This window comes from Borostomias antarcticus, assembly GCF_949987555.1.
Source record: "Borostomias antarcticus genome assembly, chromosome: 3".
Taxonomy (NCBI): Eukaryota; Metazoa; Chordata; class Actinopteri; order Stomiiformes; family Stomiidae; genus Borostomias; species Borostomias antarcticus.
Window position 1 is genome coordinate 28,592,435 of NC_140236.1, and position 20,298 is coordinate 28,612,732.

Sequence of the window (20,298 nt, forward strand, 5' to 3'; positions counted from 1 at the left end):
CAAATAGCCTAGCCTGTTACACTACAGTTTAATCGTTCTGAAATCGGAATCGGAATTAGTCTGTTCGTGTGAGTCAATGATCAAAAATCAAAACAGGAATTGGATATGGAGTTTGGATTACAGGAAATGAACTTTACGTTTGAAAGATCCGTGGTGAACCGAGTAATACCTTTCCACCAAGCTCTAAACTCCGCATTGCTTCCCATGAAATCACAGTGATCAGCATGATAATCACTGGCCTCTAATAAATATATTGTAATACGTGTATCAAGCTCTTCTTTTGCACTACATTCTAGGCCTATACTTCGTTTCATGTTACTTTTGCATCGTATGGGCGCAATGCAGCAACTGCACATCCATAGCTGTTCACATTGGTGCGTAGTCAAGAGATAGATAGAATTCCAAATGTTTTACTTTCAATTATTTTCATCTCAAAACTGGGAGGACTAGCCTGACAAGCCATCATATGACCAACCTACCAGAAGACCGGGAACTTGTGGAAAGCTTTTTTTAAGGCAGCTGACGAGTCAAGAAGGGGGGTTCCGCTTCATTAATGCGCGAATCGCCACCTACCGGCGAAACAGTGTTACGACAGGTTTCGTGCATTTGAATTGAACAGCAGATATACGACGTGGAACAGCTGTGTTACTGTTATAGCCTAATATGATTTTGCGTTCGTTAGCTTTGCTCCCCTGTCCGGATGCTAACAAGTAGCCTCAATGCATTTCCAAAGACATAACATGATTTCCAGCTAACTTTCTGCAAAATCAACAACAACGTTCAGGTGCTTCCAAAAAAGCGTATTAGCTGAGTACTTCCTGGTCCAGCTAACATCTATCGCGATAGAGCTTATTTCATGCACTTATTGACGACGGACGGCGTGTTCTTCGATGCGAAAGAATCAATTTTGACCGTAGCAAGAGTATCTATTAAGATACATCTGTGCATAATTGGAACCTAAAGTTAGCTATGACCCAGAGCAGAAGAGAGAAGCGTATCCAAAGGTAAGTCAATAATAGCTAGACTAGCCTGCTAACATGTCAGCTGATGACAACAGCAGGCTGAGTAAGCTAACGTTAGCTAGTAGTAGCAGCATTAGAAGTATGTTAACGTTAGAGATATATATGTGGCTGCAGTGTAGAGTCCCCCAGCCCGTGCAACTAGCAAAAGTGCTTGCTTTAGGCTAGCTAGCTACGTTAGATAACTTTCATCGAAGTACGACGGTAGCCAACAAGCTATCTTTACTGTAACCAGCTGTCTTATCATGTGAAGCAGCTTTAAACGACGCTAGGCTAACCTTACGTTGTTAGCTAGTGGGCTAACGTATCTATGATACTTCTTATTAGCAAAGCAAGGCGGGGACGATATTTCACTTGTTTGTTTGGTTGTTCTGCAAGCCCGGAACTTTGATAACAAGCACAGCAAGCGAGCATTGAGCTAGCGTTAGCTACCTAGCTATCTAATTCGTGTTAGCTAGCTAACTAGCTAACTCCGGCCAGGCACGCAGTCGTATTAGCAAGCTAGAAAGCACGCTAGCTATATAATGTTGGTGGCTTGCTAGTTAGCTAAACACTGGCCTGTCCCCTTGTCTTGGATTCCATGTCCTTGCTTGGAGTAGGCATGACTAAACAAACACTGAAGACACAGACCCCTGTCCATGTCTGCTCACCCATCGAAGGCCGTACAGCCGCCTCGCAAGCTAGTTAAGCTAGCTAACATTAACAGTTACATTAAACGCACTGTCACTGGAATGTGTAGTTAAGTTATCCAGTTAAAATGTTATTGAAACGCCAGCTATCTAGGGGATTGTCGGCGCCGTTGCTAATTCTATCAAGGAACTGCTTGTTTTGTTCAGTATTTTTAGCTGGCTAGTAGAGTTTACCTAGCTACCTAACGTTAATCCACAGAGTTGATACAGTTCTGGGCGATCCCCCTAGTTAAGATAATATGCAGCTATCTAGCTATTGTTGAAGCCCAGGCAAGAGCTGCATTATTTGCCCCTGTCCGCCATAAAATTGGTGGCTAGCCTAAATGATATCTGGACAGGAACATAGTTTACCATAAGGCCTGAAGATTGATATTAGTTTTCCATGACACTTTGGCTAGGACCAATTGTGTGTTGATTCCGTGCGTGTGTGCGTGTGTGTGTGTTTGTGTCTGTCTGTCTGCAGGGGATGAGAGAAGGACAGGTGCAGCGTTCACGGCTGTGGGCTCAGTGAGTCTCTCTCTGTGGGCTCAGGATGGCGCAGGGAGGCCCTCAGCTAGACTATCACATCTTGCAGGACCTGAAGCAGCGCTTCCCAGAGATCCCAGAGGGAGTAGTGTCCCAGTGCCTTCTGCAGGTACTCTGTCTAGTGTAGTTATTAATGGACAAAGGAGCCCTCACATTGCTTCTTTGAAATAATAGCAGACTTGTCAGGTCTACCTGCAGCTATTTGAATGATTGTGGCAAGCTATGATTCACCTCGACTATTGGTATCCAGTTAGTGTTTTACCTCTCCATCTGAATAGGCAATAGAAACATGACTGACAAGCTATGGATTAGCCCTAGCACCCACATTTATCCTTTCTCAACATCACTGAACCTGTGTTGTGTGCTCTCTACTGATCTCCTCCAGAACAACAATAACCTGGATCTATGCTGCCACCTGCTGGCCCAGGAGAGTAATAGATACCTCTATGGGGAGTTCCACAGTCCAGACGAAGGGGTACGCCTGAGCCGGAACCACATGTTGCACATCAGCCTGGGCTACCCTCCAACAGAGGGGGCCAAGGCTAATGGAGCAGGGGGAGGGCGTTCCCTGGTGCACAGCTCCAGTGATGGTCACATCGAGCCCCAGCGGGGGAGCTTCCCAGAACCCCTCTCGGCCCCTGCAACTATGGCCCCCTCGCCTGGGTACAACCCCTTCTTCATGAACGAACAGGGACGTTCGGCCAGCACCCCCACCCCCCCTCCCACCATGCAGGGCATGTCCCCCACGTACTCCCCCATCCCACGCTACACAATGAACCCCATCACGGTCACCCTCTCCCAGAACCTGCCCCCTGCCCCTCAGGCCCTGCAGATACCCCCTGGTCACTATGGCAACAGCGGCGGGAACGCCCTTTACATCCGGCCCTCCCCCTCCCAGAGTCCTCAGCCTGCCCCCTGGTCCTCACCGGCGCCGCCTGTCTACCAGGCCTCGCCCTACGCCACGCCCCCGTACCCCTCCCCCTATAGCTCCCCCCAGCACCAGGTCCAGCCCCAGCATCAGGTCCAGCACCAGCCCCAACACCAGATCCAGCCCCAGCAGACCTCCCACGTCTTCCTTCCCATCAGCCCCCCGACCCTGCCTACCAGCATGCCCTACCACCACCACCAGCAGCAGCAGCAGCAGCCCTTCCGGCCCTACCTCTCCAAGAAGAACCAGATCGAGATCACCCTGGAGGGCCCACGTCCACGCAGCAACTCCCCTGTGCACGGCCCCCAGGGGGCCCTCTACATGGCCACCAGCCCCTCGCCCAGCTCCCCCTCCAGGGGCATTAGCATGAGCGGGCCCCAGGGGCCCCCGGCCTTCCATCCAGGGATGTACCTGCAGCACCAGGGCCCGGCAAGGCCCCGCCCAGCCTCCTCCCCCCAGCCCGCCCAGTCCGCCTACACCTTCAAGATCAAAGTGTCCCCCGGAGGCCAGGGCCAGAGGCTCCCAGGGTCCCCGCCCGTGGCGGAGGCAGAGTCTCTGCTCAACCTGGTGGACCAGGGGGAGCACCACGCCGCCCCGGCGCCCATCCTGCCCATCTCCGCCCTGCCGGGGAACATCGCCAGCCAGATCAGCCGCATGCCGCGCCGGTCCAGCTCGGGCTCCGATGACTACGCCTACACCCAGGGTAGGTGTGTCTGTGTTTGTCTGTGTTTGTCTGTGTTTGTCTGTGTGTGTCTGTGTGTGTCTGTGTGTGTCTGTGTGTCTGTGTGTCTGTGTGTGTGTGTGTGTACAGGAGCAAGAGTGTGTTTGATTTGAAACTACATGTGACTGACAGGAGCATAGCGACCGGAGCGTAGCGTCAGTCTTTGGACGTTGACCTCTGCACTGGACACATCGAGACGCTTCTAGCTAGCGACAGTGAAGCAATAACGGCAGTTAAACTTGTAGTACCACCTTGGGTTTAATAGTACATCTCACTTTTCTTACAAATCATCTACACCTAGGAACCTCAGCATCTTTGTAAGTAAATTGTTTGAATTACAATTGCGCCAACATTTATTTAATATTTTTTTAAGTTTCAAGATTATAGAGTTTATGTGCAAATTTCTATTATTTGATATTATGTACTCACTTATTTCTTCCTGGGACACATTCTCATTACTCTAGAAATAGACTTGATGCGTGAAACTATGTTGCTTGCTTCACAGACTTTGCAATATAGCCTGTCTCTTTCACACAGCCTGGGACTCAGGCGACATGGTGAAATGGTGACGTGACAGAGTTGGTAGTTTTGGCGTGAGCGAGAGAGAGTAGACAGAAGTGTGTATGTGTGCGTGCGTGCATGTGTACGTGCGTGCGTGTGTGTGGGCGTGTGTGTGTTAGGCGTGTGTGCATGCGTGTGTGTGTGTCTGAAGTCCTCGGGCCTCATTTATCATTGTGGATACACCCTATTTCATCTACACCTGATTTTTGTACTTTTCTCCGCAATATTTCCCATTGAGTTTTGTCATGATACATCACATTATTTGCGGAGAAAAGTAAGTACAAAAATCAGGTGTAAATGAAAAATGGTGTATCCACAATGATAAATGAGGCCCCTGTTGTGTTTCCCCAGCCCTCCTGCTGCACCAGAGGGCCCGAATGGAGCGCTTGCTGAAGGAGCTGCTGATGGAGAGACAGAAGCTGGAGCAGTTGAAGACTGACGTCAACAACATGGAGTATGATGCCCTCCAAAGACGCTTCAGAAGAGTCAACAGCACCAGCCTCATCCCCAGGGTAAGAGCAGACTACTCCTAGAAGATGCACATCTGGAGAAAAACAGTTTGTTTGGTGTAAGAAAAAAGACAAAGAAAAAAAGAAATAGTGAAGCAATTATGAAGACTAGACGAAAACGCGACGATATCTCCATTGAAGTCATCATTTGTTTTCATTTTAGTAAATTCTGACATTTTTGTACATTCTACAATGTCCTGTTTGTGTCATTGGGACCAGTCCACATTCTGTTGCTGCATAAAAAAGTTGTATAATGACTAGGGCTGTCAATTTAATTAGGGCTGGGTTAAATTTTTTAAATTCAGAATCGATTCATGAATCCCCAAATCGATCTTTTATTTAATTAATAAATTAATGAATGGTTAATTAATTCATTCAATGATTCATTCATTCATTTTTGGAAATCAGTTTTGATACCCAGCCCTAGTATTGATGTGTTGCATAACTTGGCAGTCATGTAATTAAGCTTACAGCTAAAAAAAACTAAAAAAAACAGGTTTGAGTAACACTAACCGAATCGATATTGAATCGAATTGTGATAATCGATTCTGAACCTTGTGAATTGGAATCGAATCGATTCTTGAAATTCGAATTGATACCCAGCCCTAAATTTAATGCATTTAAGATAACACATTAAAAAAATTACGCAAATTAATTGAAATTCTAACAAAATATATATATATATATTATATTAATCGATTTTGCCCAGTTGACTCCGTACACTGCATAGAGCAGGCCGCACAGAATGAGTAGGCTAGTCTACCTCAGACAAATAGACAAACTCGGTCACAAAATGAATTGCTATGGACTGCAGGTCAAGTACTATGGTAGAAGACAAGGGCTTAATGGAAGCGATGCAAATTAAGTCCTCCAATACAGCTACATGCTGCCATCAAGAGAGGGATTACGGTAAGAGGATGGAATTAAAATTCAAACAAGGCGGCCTCAGAAGTGTGTGGCAGGGATTAAACACCATGACTGACTATAAGGGATCTCCCTCCTCCTTAGGAGATATAGACGCTGCTCTCCTGAACAGCCTGAACACTTTCCATGCTCGCTTTGAGACCAACAATGGCTGGATGGCCGTCGGGCCTGAGGCGGAGGAGAGTGGAGGGGAGGAAAGAGCACTCACTCTCTCTGAACACCACGTCAGAAGGGTGTTTAAACAGGAGAACACCAGGAAAGCTGCGGGACCAGAGGGTATCGCAGGGCGGGTCCTCAAGGCGTGCGCCGAACAGCTAGCTCCTGTGTTCACAGTGATATTCAACCTGTCCCTGGTCCAGTCCATCTCCACACATGCTTCAAGAAGTCCTCCATCATCCCCGTACCGAAGAAGCCAAGACCAGCCTGTCTCAATGACTACTGTCAGAGAAATTGTAATTTCACTACCTCCCTCAACCTTTCACATAGCTGTGCTAACCTCATTTATAACAGGATGACCTCTCCAGGAGGTCGACACACCTAGACGTTGTCTGTCCTAGAATAACCATTCTTTGTTCCATTGTCCTTGCAAGATGTACCGCCCTTTCTCATGTCACGTGTCTCAACTCTTGACCATTGTTGACGATGTCTGCCATTTAATATGACGTGTACAGATGGGTTAGCCAATCACATCCCTGGAAGCGCCATACCTGTGTATTGCTTGAATATAAGGCCGCGCAAGACCAGACTGCGGCACTTCTGTTCGGATGAACCACTCTGTGATTTATCCTGAAGTCCTTGCGCTCGTATGTTTTCTCAATAAATCAGACTTAACCTCTTTGAGTGAACCTTGGCAAATCTTTTACTTTAGATCAGATTAAATTCCATTACACTACCGCCCGATAGCTCTCACCTCCGTGGTGATGAAGTGCTTTGAGAAGCTGGTCAAGGAACACATCTGCTCCACACTGCCCAGCACACTAGACCCCATACAGTTCACATACAAACCCAACAGATCCACAGAGGATGCGATAGCTCACATCCTCCACACCACTTAGCCCACCTAGACAAGAGCAAGGGGAACGTGTCGGGTTGTGTGAGAGTGCTGTTCATTGACTGCAGTTCAGCTTTCAACTCTATAACCCCACCCAGACTGGACACCAAGCTCAGGTTCCTTGGGCAAAACGACACTCTCTGCAAGTGGATCCTGGACTTCCTGTCAGACAGACCCCTGGTGGTGAAGGCAGGCAACCACACCTCATCCTCCCTCAACACAGGAGCCCCAGGGCTGTGTGCTGTCCCCAGTACTGTACTCCCTGTACACGCACGACTGTACAGCCACCTTTGACTCCAATGTTATCGTCAAGTTTGCTGACGAGACAGCAGTGATAGGCCTGATCACCAACAATGATGAGAGGGCCTTCCTGTAGGAGGTGAGGCTCCACAACCTCCATCTGAACGTCAGCAAGACAAAGGAGGTGGTGGACTCGGGGAGGAAGGAGGAGATGAACTACACTCTTCTAATCATCAAATGGAATGTCCGTTTTGTAATGTTGATTCAATGCTTTACTCATCTGCCACAATAATGTAATATTTAATTTAAATGTCTTCATTTGGGGGCTTTTCCCAACAAAAAATGATTGCGATAATTAACTACAGATCATGTAATTAATTCGCTGAATTTCTAAATCGATTGACAGCCCTAATAATGACAACAATGGAAAGAAACAAAAACAGTTTATTGTTTTGCAATAACAATTGTTTTGCAAGAACAGGTTTTGTTCATGGTATTTTTCCATCTTCATGTGTTTGAGTGCATGTGAAAGTACTGCAGCTACAGCTGCTGTAGGAACAAGACAGCCTATTTGAATTAGGAGGATTAAGAGGATGCTCTAGAATTAATGGTCAGAATCGGAAGTAGCAGAGCTTATCTGATCAATTTGGAAACGCATCCCCTTCCCAGCAGCGCATGGCGTGCACACACACACACACACACACACTCAAGAGCTCCAGCCTCAACCCCTAGGTAGGGCCTGCTAGGAATGTAACAGTAACCGGTATGATGATAAACCGTGATAAAATTTGATTAATTTTATTGTGATAAGATTATCATTAAAACCGTTTTTGATTTCCGCACTTTTAAAAACTCACTGTAAATACTGTCCAGCATCAAAGTTAGCAACAGTCTCCAAGATTCATTCTTTTAATGTTTATGCAAACAAAAAGTGCATAGTGCTGCAAATTTTATTTGTGGTTTTCAATATAAAACTAGGTGCAACTTCAGTGTCTGTATCAGTAGTTTTTAAAAAATTTCAGCACATTTTAATACCGCCATAATACCGATAACTGTGATAATTTTGATGACTGTAATCGTGATGTGAAATTTTCATACCGTTACATCTCTAGTAGGGCTTGCTTCCACAGGAGAGGCCACATGGACTCACAAATTCACTCAGAAATGATCTACAGGATGTGAACAGGATTTCTGACCCAAACGCAGAGAGGGAAGTAGTCATAGGAAATCTGTGTCTATTTTAGCTTTATCAAACCCGCTGCTGTTTGTCTGCTCTAGCCGGAAGAGATGACCCGATTACGCAGTCTGAACAGACAGCTCCAGATTGATATTGACTGCACCCTGAAGGAAACAGATCTGCTGCAGTCTAGAGGTAACACACACGCATACACACACACACACACGCACTGGAAGCCATGACGCAGGTTTTGTGTAGAGCAGCACACTATGATAGTTGACAAAGTGATGATTAATGTAGCCTTTTTTAGCGATATCACTAATATAGCTAACACATATTGGCCTACCATGTAGGCAACATCAATGTCACTATTTGTATACTCTATTAATAGTCATGTCTCTTCTATGAAGTATTTAGCTCATGTTTATTGCTCTGTAAATGTTCTTAGCTAATAGACAAACATTTTCCAGGAGCTTGCTCGATCATCTCGTTGAGAGAGGTGAGGGAAGAATTTTTACAGCTCACTTTTTCGGCCCCTGGGTGAACTGCTTTTTTGCTTCCCTCTGGAAAATGTAGTGGAAGGCTCTATGTCCATCCTCCCATTGCTCTCTGTACAGCGCATTGTGTTGTCTCTGTGGATCACATGCGCTATACAAATAAAGTTTGGTTTGATTTGGTTTGATTTAATCCTGGGATCTTTACAGGGAAGTTTGATCCGAAAGCCATGAACAACTTTTATGACAACATCGAGCCTGGCCCTGTGGTGCCCCCCAAACCAGGAAAGAGAGGTGAGAACTCAGCCCCCTCACTCCCTCTGAGAGGTTCCACCCCCTCACTCCCTCTGAGAACTTCCACCCCCTCACTCCCTCTGAGAACTCAACCCCCTCACTCCCTCTGAGAACTCAACCTCCTCACTCCCTCCGAGAACTTCTACCCCCTCACTCCCTCTGAGAGGTTCCACCCCCTCACTCCCTCTGAGAGGTTCCACCCCCTCACTCCCTCTGAGAGGTTCCACCCCCTCACTCCCTCTGAGAGGTTCCACCCCCTCACTCCCGCTGAGAGGTTCTACCCCCTCAATCCCTCTGAGAGGTTCCACCTCCTCACTCCCTCTGAGAACCTCAACCCCCTCACTCCCTCTGAGAGGTTCCACCTCCTCACTCCCTCTGAGAACCTCAACCTCCTCACTCCCTCTGAGAGGTTCCACCTCCTCACTCCCTCTGATAGCCCTTTTCCACCAAAGGAACTCTGATTCGTGAACCAGTTCGTTTCAAAATTCCTGGAACCTTGGTTCTGTCCAGAGAACGGGCCTGCGTTTCGACCAGTTTTGAGCCGAACCGTTGTAGGTCAGCCCACGCCTATGATGTCGTCACGGTTCGCACTGAAAAACCTACTATTTTGTGGTGCCGGTTCGGAACCAGCTTTCGGGTTCCCGAACTCATTTCTTTTTGGTCTAAATCAGGGGTGTCAAACTCAAATACACAGTGGGCCAAAATGTAAAACTTGAACAAAGTCGCGGGCCAACATTGAACAAATGAATATTTTAATATGGACCCAAACAAGTTTTGCTTTAACATTGAATATGGAACAAGCAACGCTTATTACCATACAATATATAACTTAATAGTGCAGACATGCAAAATCGAATTTCAAATAAAAAACACATCAATGTTATTCATTCATAAAATAAAATTTAAATAAAAATCGTATGCCTCTTTTCTATTTGCAGCCTTCTGATTTAAATATCAAAATAAATTTTTTTCACAGGCTATTAAATTTAAAAATAAAATAACAATAATAAATGAATCATGTCCAGGTCCTTGTACTTGTCGTGGTGTTTCGTTTCATAGTGTCGTCTAATGTTGTACTCCTTAGTTATAGCCACGTTGGCTCCACAAACAAGACAAACAGGTCTATCTTTTACATATGTAAACAGATATTCTGCCTCCCACCTGTCCAGAAAGCTTCTGTTTTCTGCCTTTCTTTTCGCCATTTTAAAGAAGGGGTAACACGGTTACAGTTGTAGTATGAGATTGCTATGACTACTGTCACAGAAGAGAGGGCGTTTCTGGGTCCTGTCTTGATTGACGCGCCAAAACCACAGCAGAGCATTATGGGATTTGTAGTATTAGCGGTGAATGCGCTGTATAATACTGGCGGGCCAGCTCTAGTAGTCATTTGGTATTGCCTCGCGGGCCAAATATAATTACACTGCGGGCCAAATTTGGCCCGCGGGCCAGAGTTTGACACCCATGGTCTAAATGCTCGGAACCATTCAAAATTAGGTTTGCGAACCGACACCGAACCGGTTCCCTCTTGGTGGAAAAGGCCTATGAGAGGTTCCACCTCCTCACTCCCTCTGAGGAATCCACCTCCTCACTCCCTCTGAGAGGTTCCACCTCCTCACTCTCTCTGAGAGGTTCCACCTCCTCACTCCCTCTAAGAGGTTCCACCTCCTCACTCCCTCTGAGAGGTTCTCTGATCAGTTCTGTCATGCCAGACTGATGTGGAAAGTAGGGCTGGTAGATTTCACAAGTCCAATTATTACAATTATTTTGTTAAAAACAAAACAAACAAAAAATGATTCCAGTCGAATGGAAATATTGCAAGGATATGTGCCCCATACCTGGTTTACAGTGGGTGGATTTAAGGAATTAAACCTTAAATTAGAATTAAATTGAATTTGAGCCCAAAATACGCCATTCAATGTTATTGTACCATCACTGAACATCATTTAAAGACACTTCCTGCTAATCATGTGTGCCCTGCTTGATGCCATCTGCTCTGGTGCATTTAACTTCAAACACAATTTGAATATTGAAGTTATAGTAAATATTCACAATTTGACAGCGTAATGAAAGAACCCAGTGAATCGTTTGTGTTAGCTGGAGCTGGACTGTTGGTTTGGAAACAAGTGTAGTTGTCCCCCCAGTCTATCTTTTATTTCCGATAGTATGAGTGTATACAGGCCCGTAGCCAGGGGGGAATCGGAGGGATCGAACAAGCCCCCCCTCACGACCAATGGTCCAGAATTCAGGACCAAAGGTGCCGCGATGAGGTCCACTTAAAAAAAATCAAAATAACGAACCCCACAAGGCTGGCTACGGGCCTGGTATACATAAAGTAATGTATAGTACATAGAGCTGTTTGCTCTCTGTGATGTTGACTGTCTGTGTGTTTGTCTCAGAGCGGGAGCGGGGCCCCAGGTCGGCCGCGGGGCCCCAGAGGGACGAGGACTTTGAAGGGGCCCAGTGGAACTGTGAAAGCTGCACCTTCCTCAACCACCCTGCACTCAACCGCTGTGAACAATGTGAGATGCCGCGCTACACCTGAGCCTAGCCCCGCCCACACTGACCCAGGCCCCGCCCCTCGATAGTAATTGTACTGTCTCCTTTAATTCCTCCATCCTAATCCTACGTCTTGTGACTCTGCCCTTGCACCTGTCAATCTATGTATCTGCCCATCCCACCTGCTGAGGAAGAGCCACTTTCCCCCACCCCCTTCAGATCCTTAAAGGAACCTCCATGCACTTTGACCCTCGTCTCTATTGGAGGAAGATGCTTTTCCCAGGAAGACACTGGGATACTGTTCCCTTGACGATGCAAAAAAGGGAGTGACAAGCTGCGGACTGGACTACTGGTGTGGGTCGAGGGAGTGACGAGCTGTGGACTGGACCATGGTGTCTTGGTCGAGGGAATGACAAGCTGTGGACTGGACCATGGTGTCTTGGTCGAGGGGGTGACAAGCCGTGGACTTGACCATGGGGTTTTGATCGAGGGGGTGACAAGCCGTGAACTGGACCATGGTGTCTTGGTCGAGGGGGTGACAAGACGTGGACTGGACCATGGTGTCTTAGTCGAGGGGGTGACAAGCCGTGGACTGGACCATGGTGTCTTGGTCGAGGGGGTGACAAGCCGTGGACTGGACCATGGTGTCTTAGTCGTGGGGGTGACAAGCCGTGGACTGGACCATGGTGTCTTAGTCGAGGGGGTGACAAGCCGTGGACTGGACCATGGTGTCTTGGTCGAGGGGGTGACAAGCCGTGGACTGGACCATGGTGTGGGTGGAGCATGGACTAAACAGGATCAGAAGGGGAGGAGCTTGTGGTTTACCGAGTGAACATTCCATGCAGAATGAGACTGCCCTGTTTACAAGAAAGCCCATTCCCTAACCCAATAGAGGACTTCTTACAGAGGGCTGTCACCATTTAGCAGGACCGGAACTCTCTTCTACTGTGGGTCAATGCAATGAGATGTGTGGGAAAATGCAATGATATGCATAGGGTTTGTCCGACTAATACTTCTGTAGACTTTACACTGTATCAGCTCCTGAACTCAAGAGCTCCTCTCATTGAATGAAGAACACTAAAGAGGGTTGCATATGAATATATTCCTGGTACTTTTATGCATATTATGCCACACTGTATTCCGTGTTAAAGATGTTGATTCATTGTGCAAATGCCTCAAGTTGCTGTACTTAATAAAGGACATGATTCTATGTGACTGGTTTGTGCAGCGGGCATTTTATTTTTATTTTTTCTGGACCTCTACGGCCAGACACACAACCTCTCTCCCAAATGAACTCACACTCGTCTTTCATCACACATTTATTGTGTTAGTAAACAAACCAACGGGCATCAGATACACTACGGAAGGCAATGTTACCATACACACATTCATACGCAACTCACTATTCTCTTGCTCTCACATACACTCGTCTCAAAACCACACATTCCTACCTCCTACTACAGTCTTGCTTTTGATGTAAAGACCGACTCTACCTTTAATTTAAATTTGTCAAAGAGGAACTAGAGGTATACTAGGGTTTTGCTGAGCCACTCGGCCTATGTCCTATAATGCCTCGTTAGTATTGAGAGGTCTTTGAACAGAATATTCCGTCTGGGTTGAGTAGAGGCATCACGAGGGGAGTGTTTGAGTAGCCTGGCAGCCATGCTCATCACGTGAGCTCACATTCGCTTTCTCTCAACAGATCTTTCACATTTCCAAGTATACAGGTCTGGCGATGCCGGGTTAGTGTGTGAGCATCTCTGGGTTAAACTATCACTCTATGCTCCCCGCACATTTAACACATGCACTCACTTGCCTTTTTCATTTCTTTATGGTGGATTAGAAATGCAGAGCTTTAGGAGAGTGTCCGATCTACAGGACAGTACTTGCATATCATAGCGCGGCTGCTTCTGTCACAGGCAGATGCAGCTGGGGGTTAGGAAGGCCCCGTGTTTGAGTTAGTGGCCCAAGGTCTCAGATTAGGCTTCACGGCTGATTCTAGTCATGTGTGCGCGTGGGAGTGCGTGTGCTAATGTTTAACCAAGTCATATTTTCCTCATGACACGGCTTGTGTAGCCTAACGAATTAGATTATAGCCCCTCGGGTGCAGCTCGGGGCCTGTTGACTCCCAGTCTTGTTCTGTGAAGCCACTTTGTAACTGTGTTTTGAAAAGAGCTATACAAATAAAATATATGTTGTGATTGAGGAAATGTGCCTCTTTTCCTTCTCTCTTCTCCTTCCCCCATCCCAACCCCACTCTCTTTACACGGGGGGGACGTTAGAGCGATCGCAGCAGACAGCATGCGCTACTACACCATGTGTCTTCTGGTGTCAGTGCATTAGCTGATTAACTAAAGGCATGTACTGTAAAACAATTATCTGATACCTGTGTGGGTGCATGCAACCTTCCACTGGGTGGGTCTATCAAACATCCCCTCTCTTGCCCGTGACCGGTCTTTCTGAATTTTGTATGACATTGTTTTTTTGCCTGGCAAGACATACTGGAATTCCTATTGAAAGGGCTTGCCGTATGTTTCACTGAAGTATCTCATTGCTCATATAGCTTCATAACACTGCCTAATGGCTGCTCAGCCAGTTAGGACTTCAGTTTCACACTGATAAGGGACACCTTTGGAGAAAGCAGCTTACTGCACTACGCACTAACGCGTTCCTTTAACCTTTATATGAAACCATCGAGGATGGCACATTAATCTAACTGATATCTGAAACTGACAGTAAAGGTAGTTTGTTAATTCTCCAGTCTCTGTGTGTCTGTACTGTGCTGTGTATTGTGTTCATGGTAACAGTTGTGTATAAAGACAGACATCAGAGCGCTGTCTGCTATCATGAGGAGAATACTGGAGAGAATGAGCCTCCTTCATTCTTCACACTCTAGTAGTAGTCTTCGTAGTTCTTGGGGTTCAGGCAGTAGAGGACGGCTCCTCCGAAGGAGAAAATGGTGGCCCCCCAGGCCAGGCCATAGCCCCAGTTAAACTCATGGTACACCCTCAGGCTGACAGTCTCAATGAACTTGATGGGATACAGGACCAGACTGCAGGCCTGAAGCACCACTGTGGAGGTAGAAGGAGAGAGAGAGAGATGGAGAGAGACGATAAAATCACACGTCATTGTGCAGTATTAGATCGATGTGTTTGTGCGTGTGCATGTGTGTGTGGATACATAATGTGTGTGGACTCGTGTGTGTGCGGGCGCGCGCGTGCTAGTTCTAGTGCTAGTGCAAGTTCTAGTGCTAGTTCTAGTGCTAGTTCTAGTTCTAGCGCTAGTTCTAGTGCTAGTTCTAGTTCTAGTGCCGTACCTGCAGCAAACAGCATCACGGCCACCGGTCTGTAGCAGCGGCTCCTGGACCCGAGGCACACGGACACCAGGCCCACCAGCAGGGCCAGCAGGATGAGGCCGGCGCCACCCAGCAGCAGGGCCAGCGTGGCGATCTGCCAGTCTGCCAGGGTCACGGGGAGGAGGGGGGGGGGGGGGGGGACAGGAAGAGAGACAGAGTAAGGAAACCACACTCAGAGGTAGAGCTGCAAATTTCAAGGAATTTCATTAATCGCTAACTGTTAACCTTAACAAATGATAGTCGATTAATCGATAAGAACGTTTTGCTCGCTTCATTTTTTTGTCTTCTTCGGCTGTGTCGTTGAAATTTCCCAGCATCCCAATTAACCTTCACTACATGGCGGGGCGCCCTCATCTGCAGTCAGACCTTAAATCATGATTACATTTCACGCAACTGCCGGTGATAACGCCCCCCCCCCCCCCCAAAAAAAGGGCTGTTCCATTAACAAGCAATTAATCGAGTACCCAAATCTTACTCGAGTAAATTCTTATCGGCAATTAATCGATAGTCGATTAACTATTAACATCCCTACTCGGAGGTAGTGAAGAGTGAGGGATCACTAGAGCCCCCTCTGCCTGTAGAGGGAGGGGAAGAGGGGCGGGGCCGGGAGGGGGGGGGGGGGGGGGGGTGGTCAGAAAGTCATGCTCAGGTTCGGTGGCACTGCGGTGCTAGGTCTCACAGACATGCCTAATCACACTGACCCGGTGAGAAGTGACCGACCCTCACTGAGTCCGGGTGGTAAAGTATCGCGTTGCACACAGGCTGCTTTCCTCATGTTTGCAAGGAAACGTTTTGCTGTGGGTTAGTGATTCAGATTCATAGACTTGTGAAGGGTTCAGAAATGCTACTCGTCCGCTGGGTAACACATCCCTGCCTAACAAACCAGACTGACGGAAGCAAACAAGATGCACACGTTGCGTGTAAATGCACATACTGTAACACACACACAGTCACATACACACGGTCACACACTTCACTGTTATTCATAATGAATCCAATGCAGCATGATGCAAAGAAAATGTCTGGGTGACTCATAATACATTTCCTTCCCTCATACCTGATGCAAAGTCAGTAGCATTCATTTCATTCAGAAGTGCTTCAAAGACCCTTAACCGGGAACTAGAAAAAGCGCTATCCTCTCTGGAATGCTAACATGGAGAGGGGGGGGGGGGTTCAAGAATGCAAAAGGGGAGGGAGAGATATGATTTGACACCATGCCCACACATGACTAGGCCGTGGGTGGATCTTAGCACAGAAATAGCACAGAGAATAATATCAGATAGATATCACACCTATTTTGAACATTTTTTAAAGATTGTCTAAAAAAAATAGCTATTGAGTGAATGGCACTGCATATGAAAATAATATACGTAGCCCACAATGCTGATTTACATTTCAAACAGGTTAGTCTAATCTCACTTGTTTGTACTTGATCTTCCTAGACTGACCACAGAGGCTTTTAATGAAGTGATGGTGTGTGCAGGGTGGGACTCTTCAACCATATTGATCCAGGCTATAGTTAGTATTAGTTTATCAACAAACACGTGATATTGAATATATTGATGATGTGACGTGACATTGAAAATGTGATGTGATACTGAAAAGATGTGTGATACTGAAAATATGATGAATGTCTGATGTGAAGAATGGTGGACCCCAGGAAGATGTGCTGGTGCCATTAGAATCAGCTGATGAGGATCCTTTAAAATAAATAGATAAATAAATAAACAGGCCTGGGGAAACAGCTTATCAACAGAGAGGGGAAGTTATGATAGGTTATCTGATTCCACTGAAAGGAAATATTCTACTGTATGGTGTATACTGTATAAATGGTGTAATTCATAGAATCAAAAATGATCACAGCACGGGAGGATATCCACTCAAATGCTACTTTTAAATGTAAACATATTTGACATAGAAGTTTTTGAAAGCTTGTTCTCATAAGTTCCATAAGCCAGAGAAAGCGACACCACTTTAATAGTTTAACAGATCACACTCCTGTCGGGGGAGACTTCCCTCTGGGGGCCAAGCGCCTCAAACATAAACAAACATCAACTTCTTTGACCAAATATGGCTTAAAGATTTAAGAGTTAAAATGGTCCTGTCACCACAGGATGTTGGAGAGAACCCACAGAGAGCAGAGCTTTGCAGAGCAGAACCAGCCCCAGTCCTCTCCTCTCAGTTCGCTGGCAGCCTTGGAGACACGGAGAACGTGGATCTCCTTTTTCTCTGTCTCCCTTCCTTGGCATTCCAGTCATCCTACAGCCAACTTTGCAAATAAATTAGTCTTATCAGCCTGCATCTCAAAGACAACTCTGAGATTAGGGTCGGACCCAGCAGGCAGCATAAAAATACAGCCAGAATCAGAGTGTTTGAGGGGCAGGAATCTCCAGATATTAATCAGAGACCTGCATGATGACAGATGGACGAGGAGATATGTGAGATCCAATCTGTGGAGTAATTACAGCTTCCAAGGTGTGTGTTGCAGGGGATGCTGGCTTCGTAATCGAAAATCACAGACCAATCTCCTTGCGGAGACAATAGGGAGAAAGTGTGTCATAAGAGACCCTGGGGTCTCTTTCTACGTTCTCCTCTGCCTCTGACTGAACTGGATTCAACACTGTGACAAGCGGATTGGCCTGCTAACATACTCTCTCTACATTTGTCCCTACCCTAACGCTCTCACACAAATGTTACACATTCCTGAGACCGTGTCAAATCTTTTATCTGACCGCTGGCCCGTAGTGTGTGTGTGCATATAGCCTACATGCTGCATAACTGTGTAATAACATGTTTATTACCATCACATTTTATCCACCCCACAACAGACTGCAGTCTCCACTTAACATGTTGTGGAGAACCTAAAAATATCTTGTTCAGGGCTGCAATGTGATAAATCACAAAGCTAACAGGATTTGTTTAATGCTCGGGGCATGACGCTGAGAAAACATCGCTATTGGGAGAGAAACGGATTACTGTGAGTGACTCAAATCAATATCCAGGGCCTAGCCAAGCACAAACCACAGGAAATGGACAGTTTGATGCATGCAGTGACTGTGGTATGCCGAGTGCTGCTGACATGGAGACTCCATGTCTTTATATGGAGTCTAGCTCACCTTCTCTGGAGAGTGACAGGAAAGGACTGGGCCCATGCAGTCCAGTTTAACCCATGGCAGTAAAACAAAATTGTTGTCAGACAAACAAACAATATGCTACATTTTAAACAGCCTCAATCCGTAACAGCACATGAACAAATCCAACCCTCAAAGGAATAGTTAAGGAGCAGTAACTGAAAATCAGACTGTTTTCAGAGGGGCCTCCATGCGCAGTTTATGAAGTTGAAGAAGTTTCCTTTTTGTGAGTAACAGCATTACTAACACGCGCCACTTGTTTCCGTGGTTACTAATCTCCCGGGGTTTGGATCGACGGAGTTCTCCTCAGCTCAGCTCTCCTCACAGTCGCCGTCGCTCCTTGGCCGGTAAAGGAAGGCCAACAAAGGCGCATTTTGTCAGCAACAAAAGCCGAATGAAACCCCAGCTGGACCGCGGCTCGCAAGACCGAATTCCCACATCATTCAGTAGCGGACGGACACTAGGGCTGCACAGAGCCTTTTCTGCATGCTGACGTTTTCATTGATTTAATAATAAAAAACAACAATATGCCTAATGGTTATAATAATAGCCTAGCGTAGGCTAGGCATATATAGGCTTGAAACTGCCTACCATTGTTCGTCTTTTTCTTGTAGGCTAGTAGAAGGGTATTTTTAAATAATTAATAAGACTTATTTTAGGAGAAAAAATAAATAAATAAAAATAGCCTGCATTCCGCTAGGCTAATGGTGCAAACAACTGCATTGAGAAATGATTTAACAATCAAATGATCGTGCCAGTGGGCTGGAGGACTGTAGGCTATGGGTTCAACAACATGGGTTGGAAACATGGATGTATTGGAAGTTACTTCTGAGAGCAATGACGCTGTGTCGTCATACTCAATGGATCCCAGTAGATGATTAATATAAATGTGAACCCATAAAGCTAGGTGACTACCATCTTTAATAACGTAAAAATAACCCTATTGTGGCAGCATGCATCTGAGCACGATAAAGTGATAACTTTCGGCTACGCAGGCTATGTGCATGGGGCAGTGTGCATGGGGCAGTTTGCACGGGGCAGCAACTCACCAGTCTTTAAAGTGGTGTTGCACTCCCAGCTCTCGGACGTGACGGGCTTCCAGCACGACTCCCACAGAGACAGGTAATACTGGTCGTCTGCGGTGACCCACGCCGGACTCAACACGGCTCCTATATCCAGGCACAAAGCGAGGAGGACGCACACCAAGCCCACCAACTTCAAAGGCGTCAACGAGGACACGCGCACCTCCTCCGTTTCGCTCACGGATGAAGCCATGTTTGCTGGATATAGGCCTCGCGATGGCAAAACAAAAGTATCTTCCTCGGATTGAGTGGTTTTGTCATCGGCTCACAAACGTAGAATTGGACAGATTTCCCCTCCCAGCGGTCAGTGTTTGAGGGTGGGAAGCCACTGCACGCGCGCCCAGGGACGCCGCCGCTACCGTCGCGTTACTGCTGCTGCGGCTCGTTGGTGAAACATCACTGCTGCACCTGCAGGGTCCTAGTGCCTGAACCCACGAGCTTTTCATCAGTCTCTTACCGAAGTAGCCTACGATGTGCTGTTATGCACAGCCCCCCTCACGTTAAAGGAGTAGTAAAGGGAAAATGCATGTTTAACCCTGTTTTAAGGTTACTTATGATCATATGCAATGGTTCAGATCAACACGTTGACAAAACTAGCACTTTTGAGAAAGTCTGATAATTGCTCTACCACCGTTTTGGTCATACAATGGATGTGGGTGGGCATCTTGAAAAATCTTAAAAACATGTTAAACTCTCGATTTCAAAGACAAGAGGCTCACCGAGGGGGTAATTCGTGTCTATTGGTGTTCTGACATCAAATTTGCCACAAAGTATGAATCCTGTATGGTTTTATTGATCATTTTATGAAATCCATTGACTTGTATTGACACGACCGTTGTAGATGTGTAGATCAGGGTATTCAGGAAGCGGAACTATTTACTGTAGCTATTGTTATTGTCTATGTTGCTAGGCTACCTAGTTTGCGGAGGTTTACACACGTATGTGCTGCGACTAAATAGTTATATGCTAAATATTTTAAAAAGCCTTTCCAGATGAACTAGAATCTTACTTTATGGCGAATTATATGTCAGAACGCCAACTAACACCTCGGTGAGTTTCTTGTCTTTGAAATCGAGAGTTTAACATGTTTTTGAAAGATTTT

The 20,298-nt window shown here is 46.4% G+C and overlaps 2 protein-coding genes across 4 annotated transcripts; one reads left to right on the plus strand and one right to left on the minus strand.

The window, feature by feature from the left end:
• The first annotated feature begins 624 nt into the window (after positions 1-624).
• On the plus strand, positions 625-12,798 carry tab3 (TGF-beta activated kinase 1 (MAP3K7) binding protein 3). Of its 3 annotated transcripts, XM_084436287.1 has the most exons (7): positions 625-1,004; positions 2,172-2,342; positions 2,619-3,864; positions 4,795-4,955; positions 8,446-8,539; positions 9,049-9,132; positions 11,529-12,798. In XM_084436287.1, exons 2-7 carry the CDS (start codon positions 2,241-2,243, stop codon positions 11,672-11,674), a joined length of 1,833 nt encoding a protein of 610 aa, XP_084292413.1. In that variant the 5' UTR covers positions 625-1,004; positions 2,172-2,240; the 3' UTR covers positions 11,675-12,798. The 3 variants fall into 3 exon arrangements, with proteins under 3 accessions (XP_084292413.1, XP_084292414.1, XP_084292415.1); XM_084436288.1 differs by lacking the exon at positions 2,172-2,342; XM_084436289.1 differs by lacking the exons at positions 8,446-8,539; positions 9,049-9,132; positions 11,529-12,798 and adding an exon at positions 5,961-6,588.
• Positions 12,799-14,520: 1,722 nt separating this feature from the next.
• tmem47 (transmembrane protein 47) lies at positions 14,521-19,389 on the minus strand (the record flags this gene model as incomplete). Its single annotated transcript, XM_084436450.1, has 3 exons — positions 14,521-14,699; positions 14,945-15,085; positions 19,164-19,389. 3 exons carry the CDS (start codon positions 19,387-19,389, stop codon positions 14,521-14,523), a joined length of 546 nt encoding a protein of 181 aa, XP_084292576.1.
• Between the last annotated feature and the right edge of the window lie 909 nt (positions 19,390-20,298).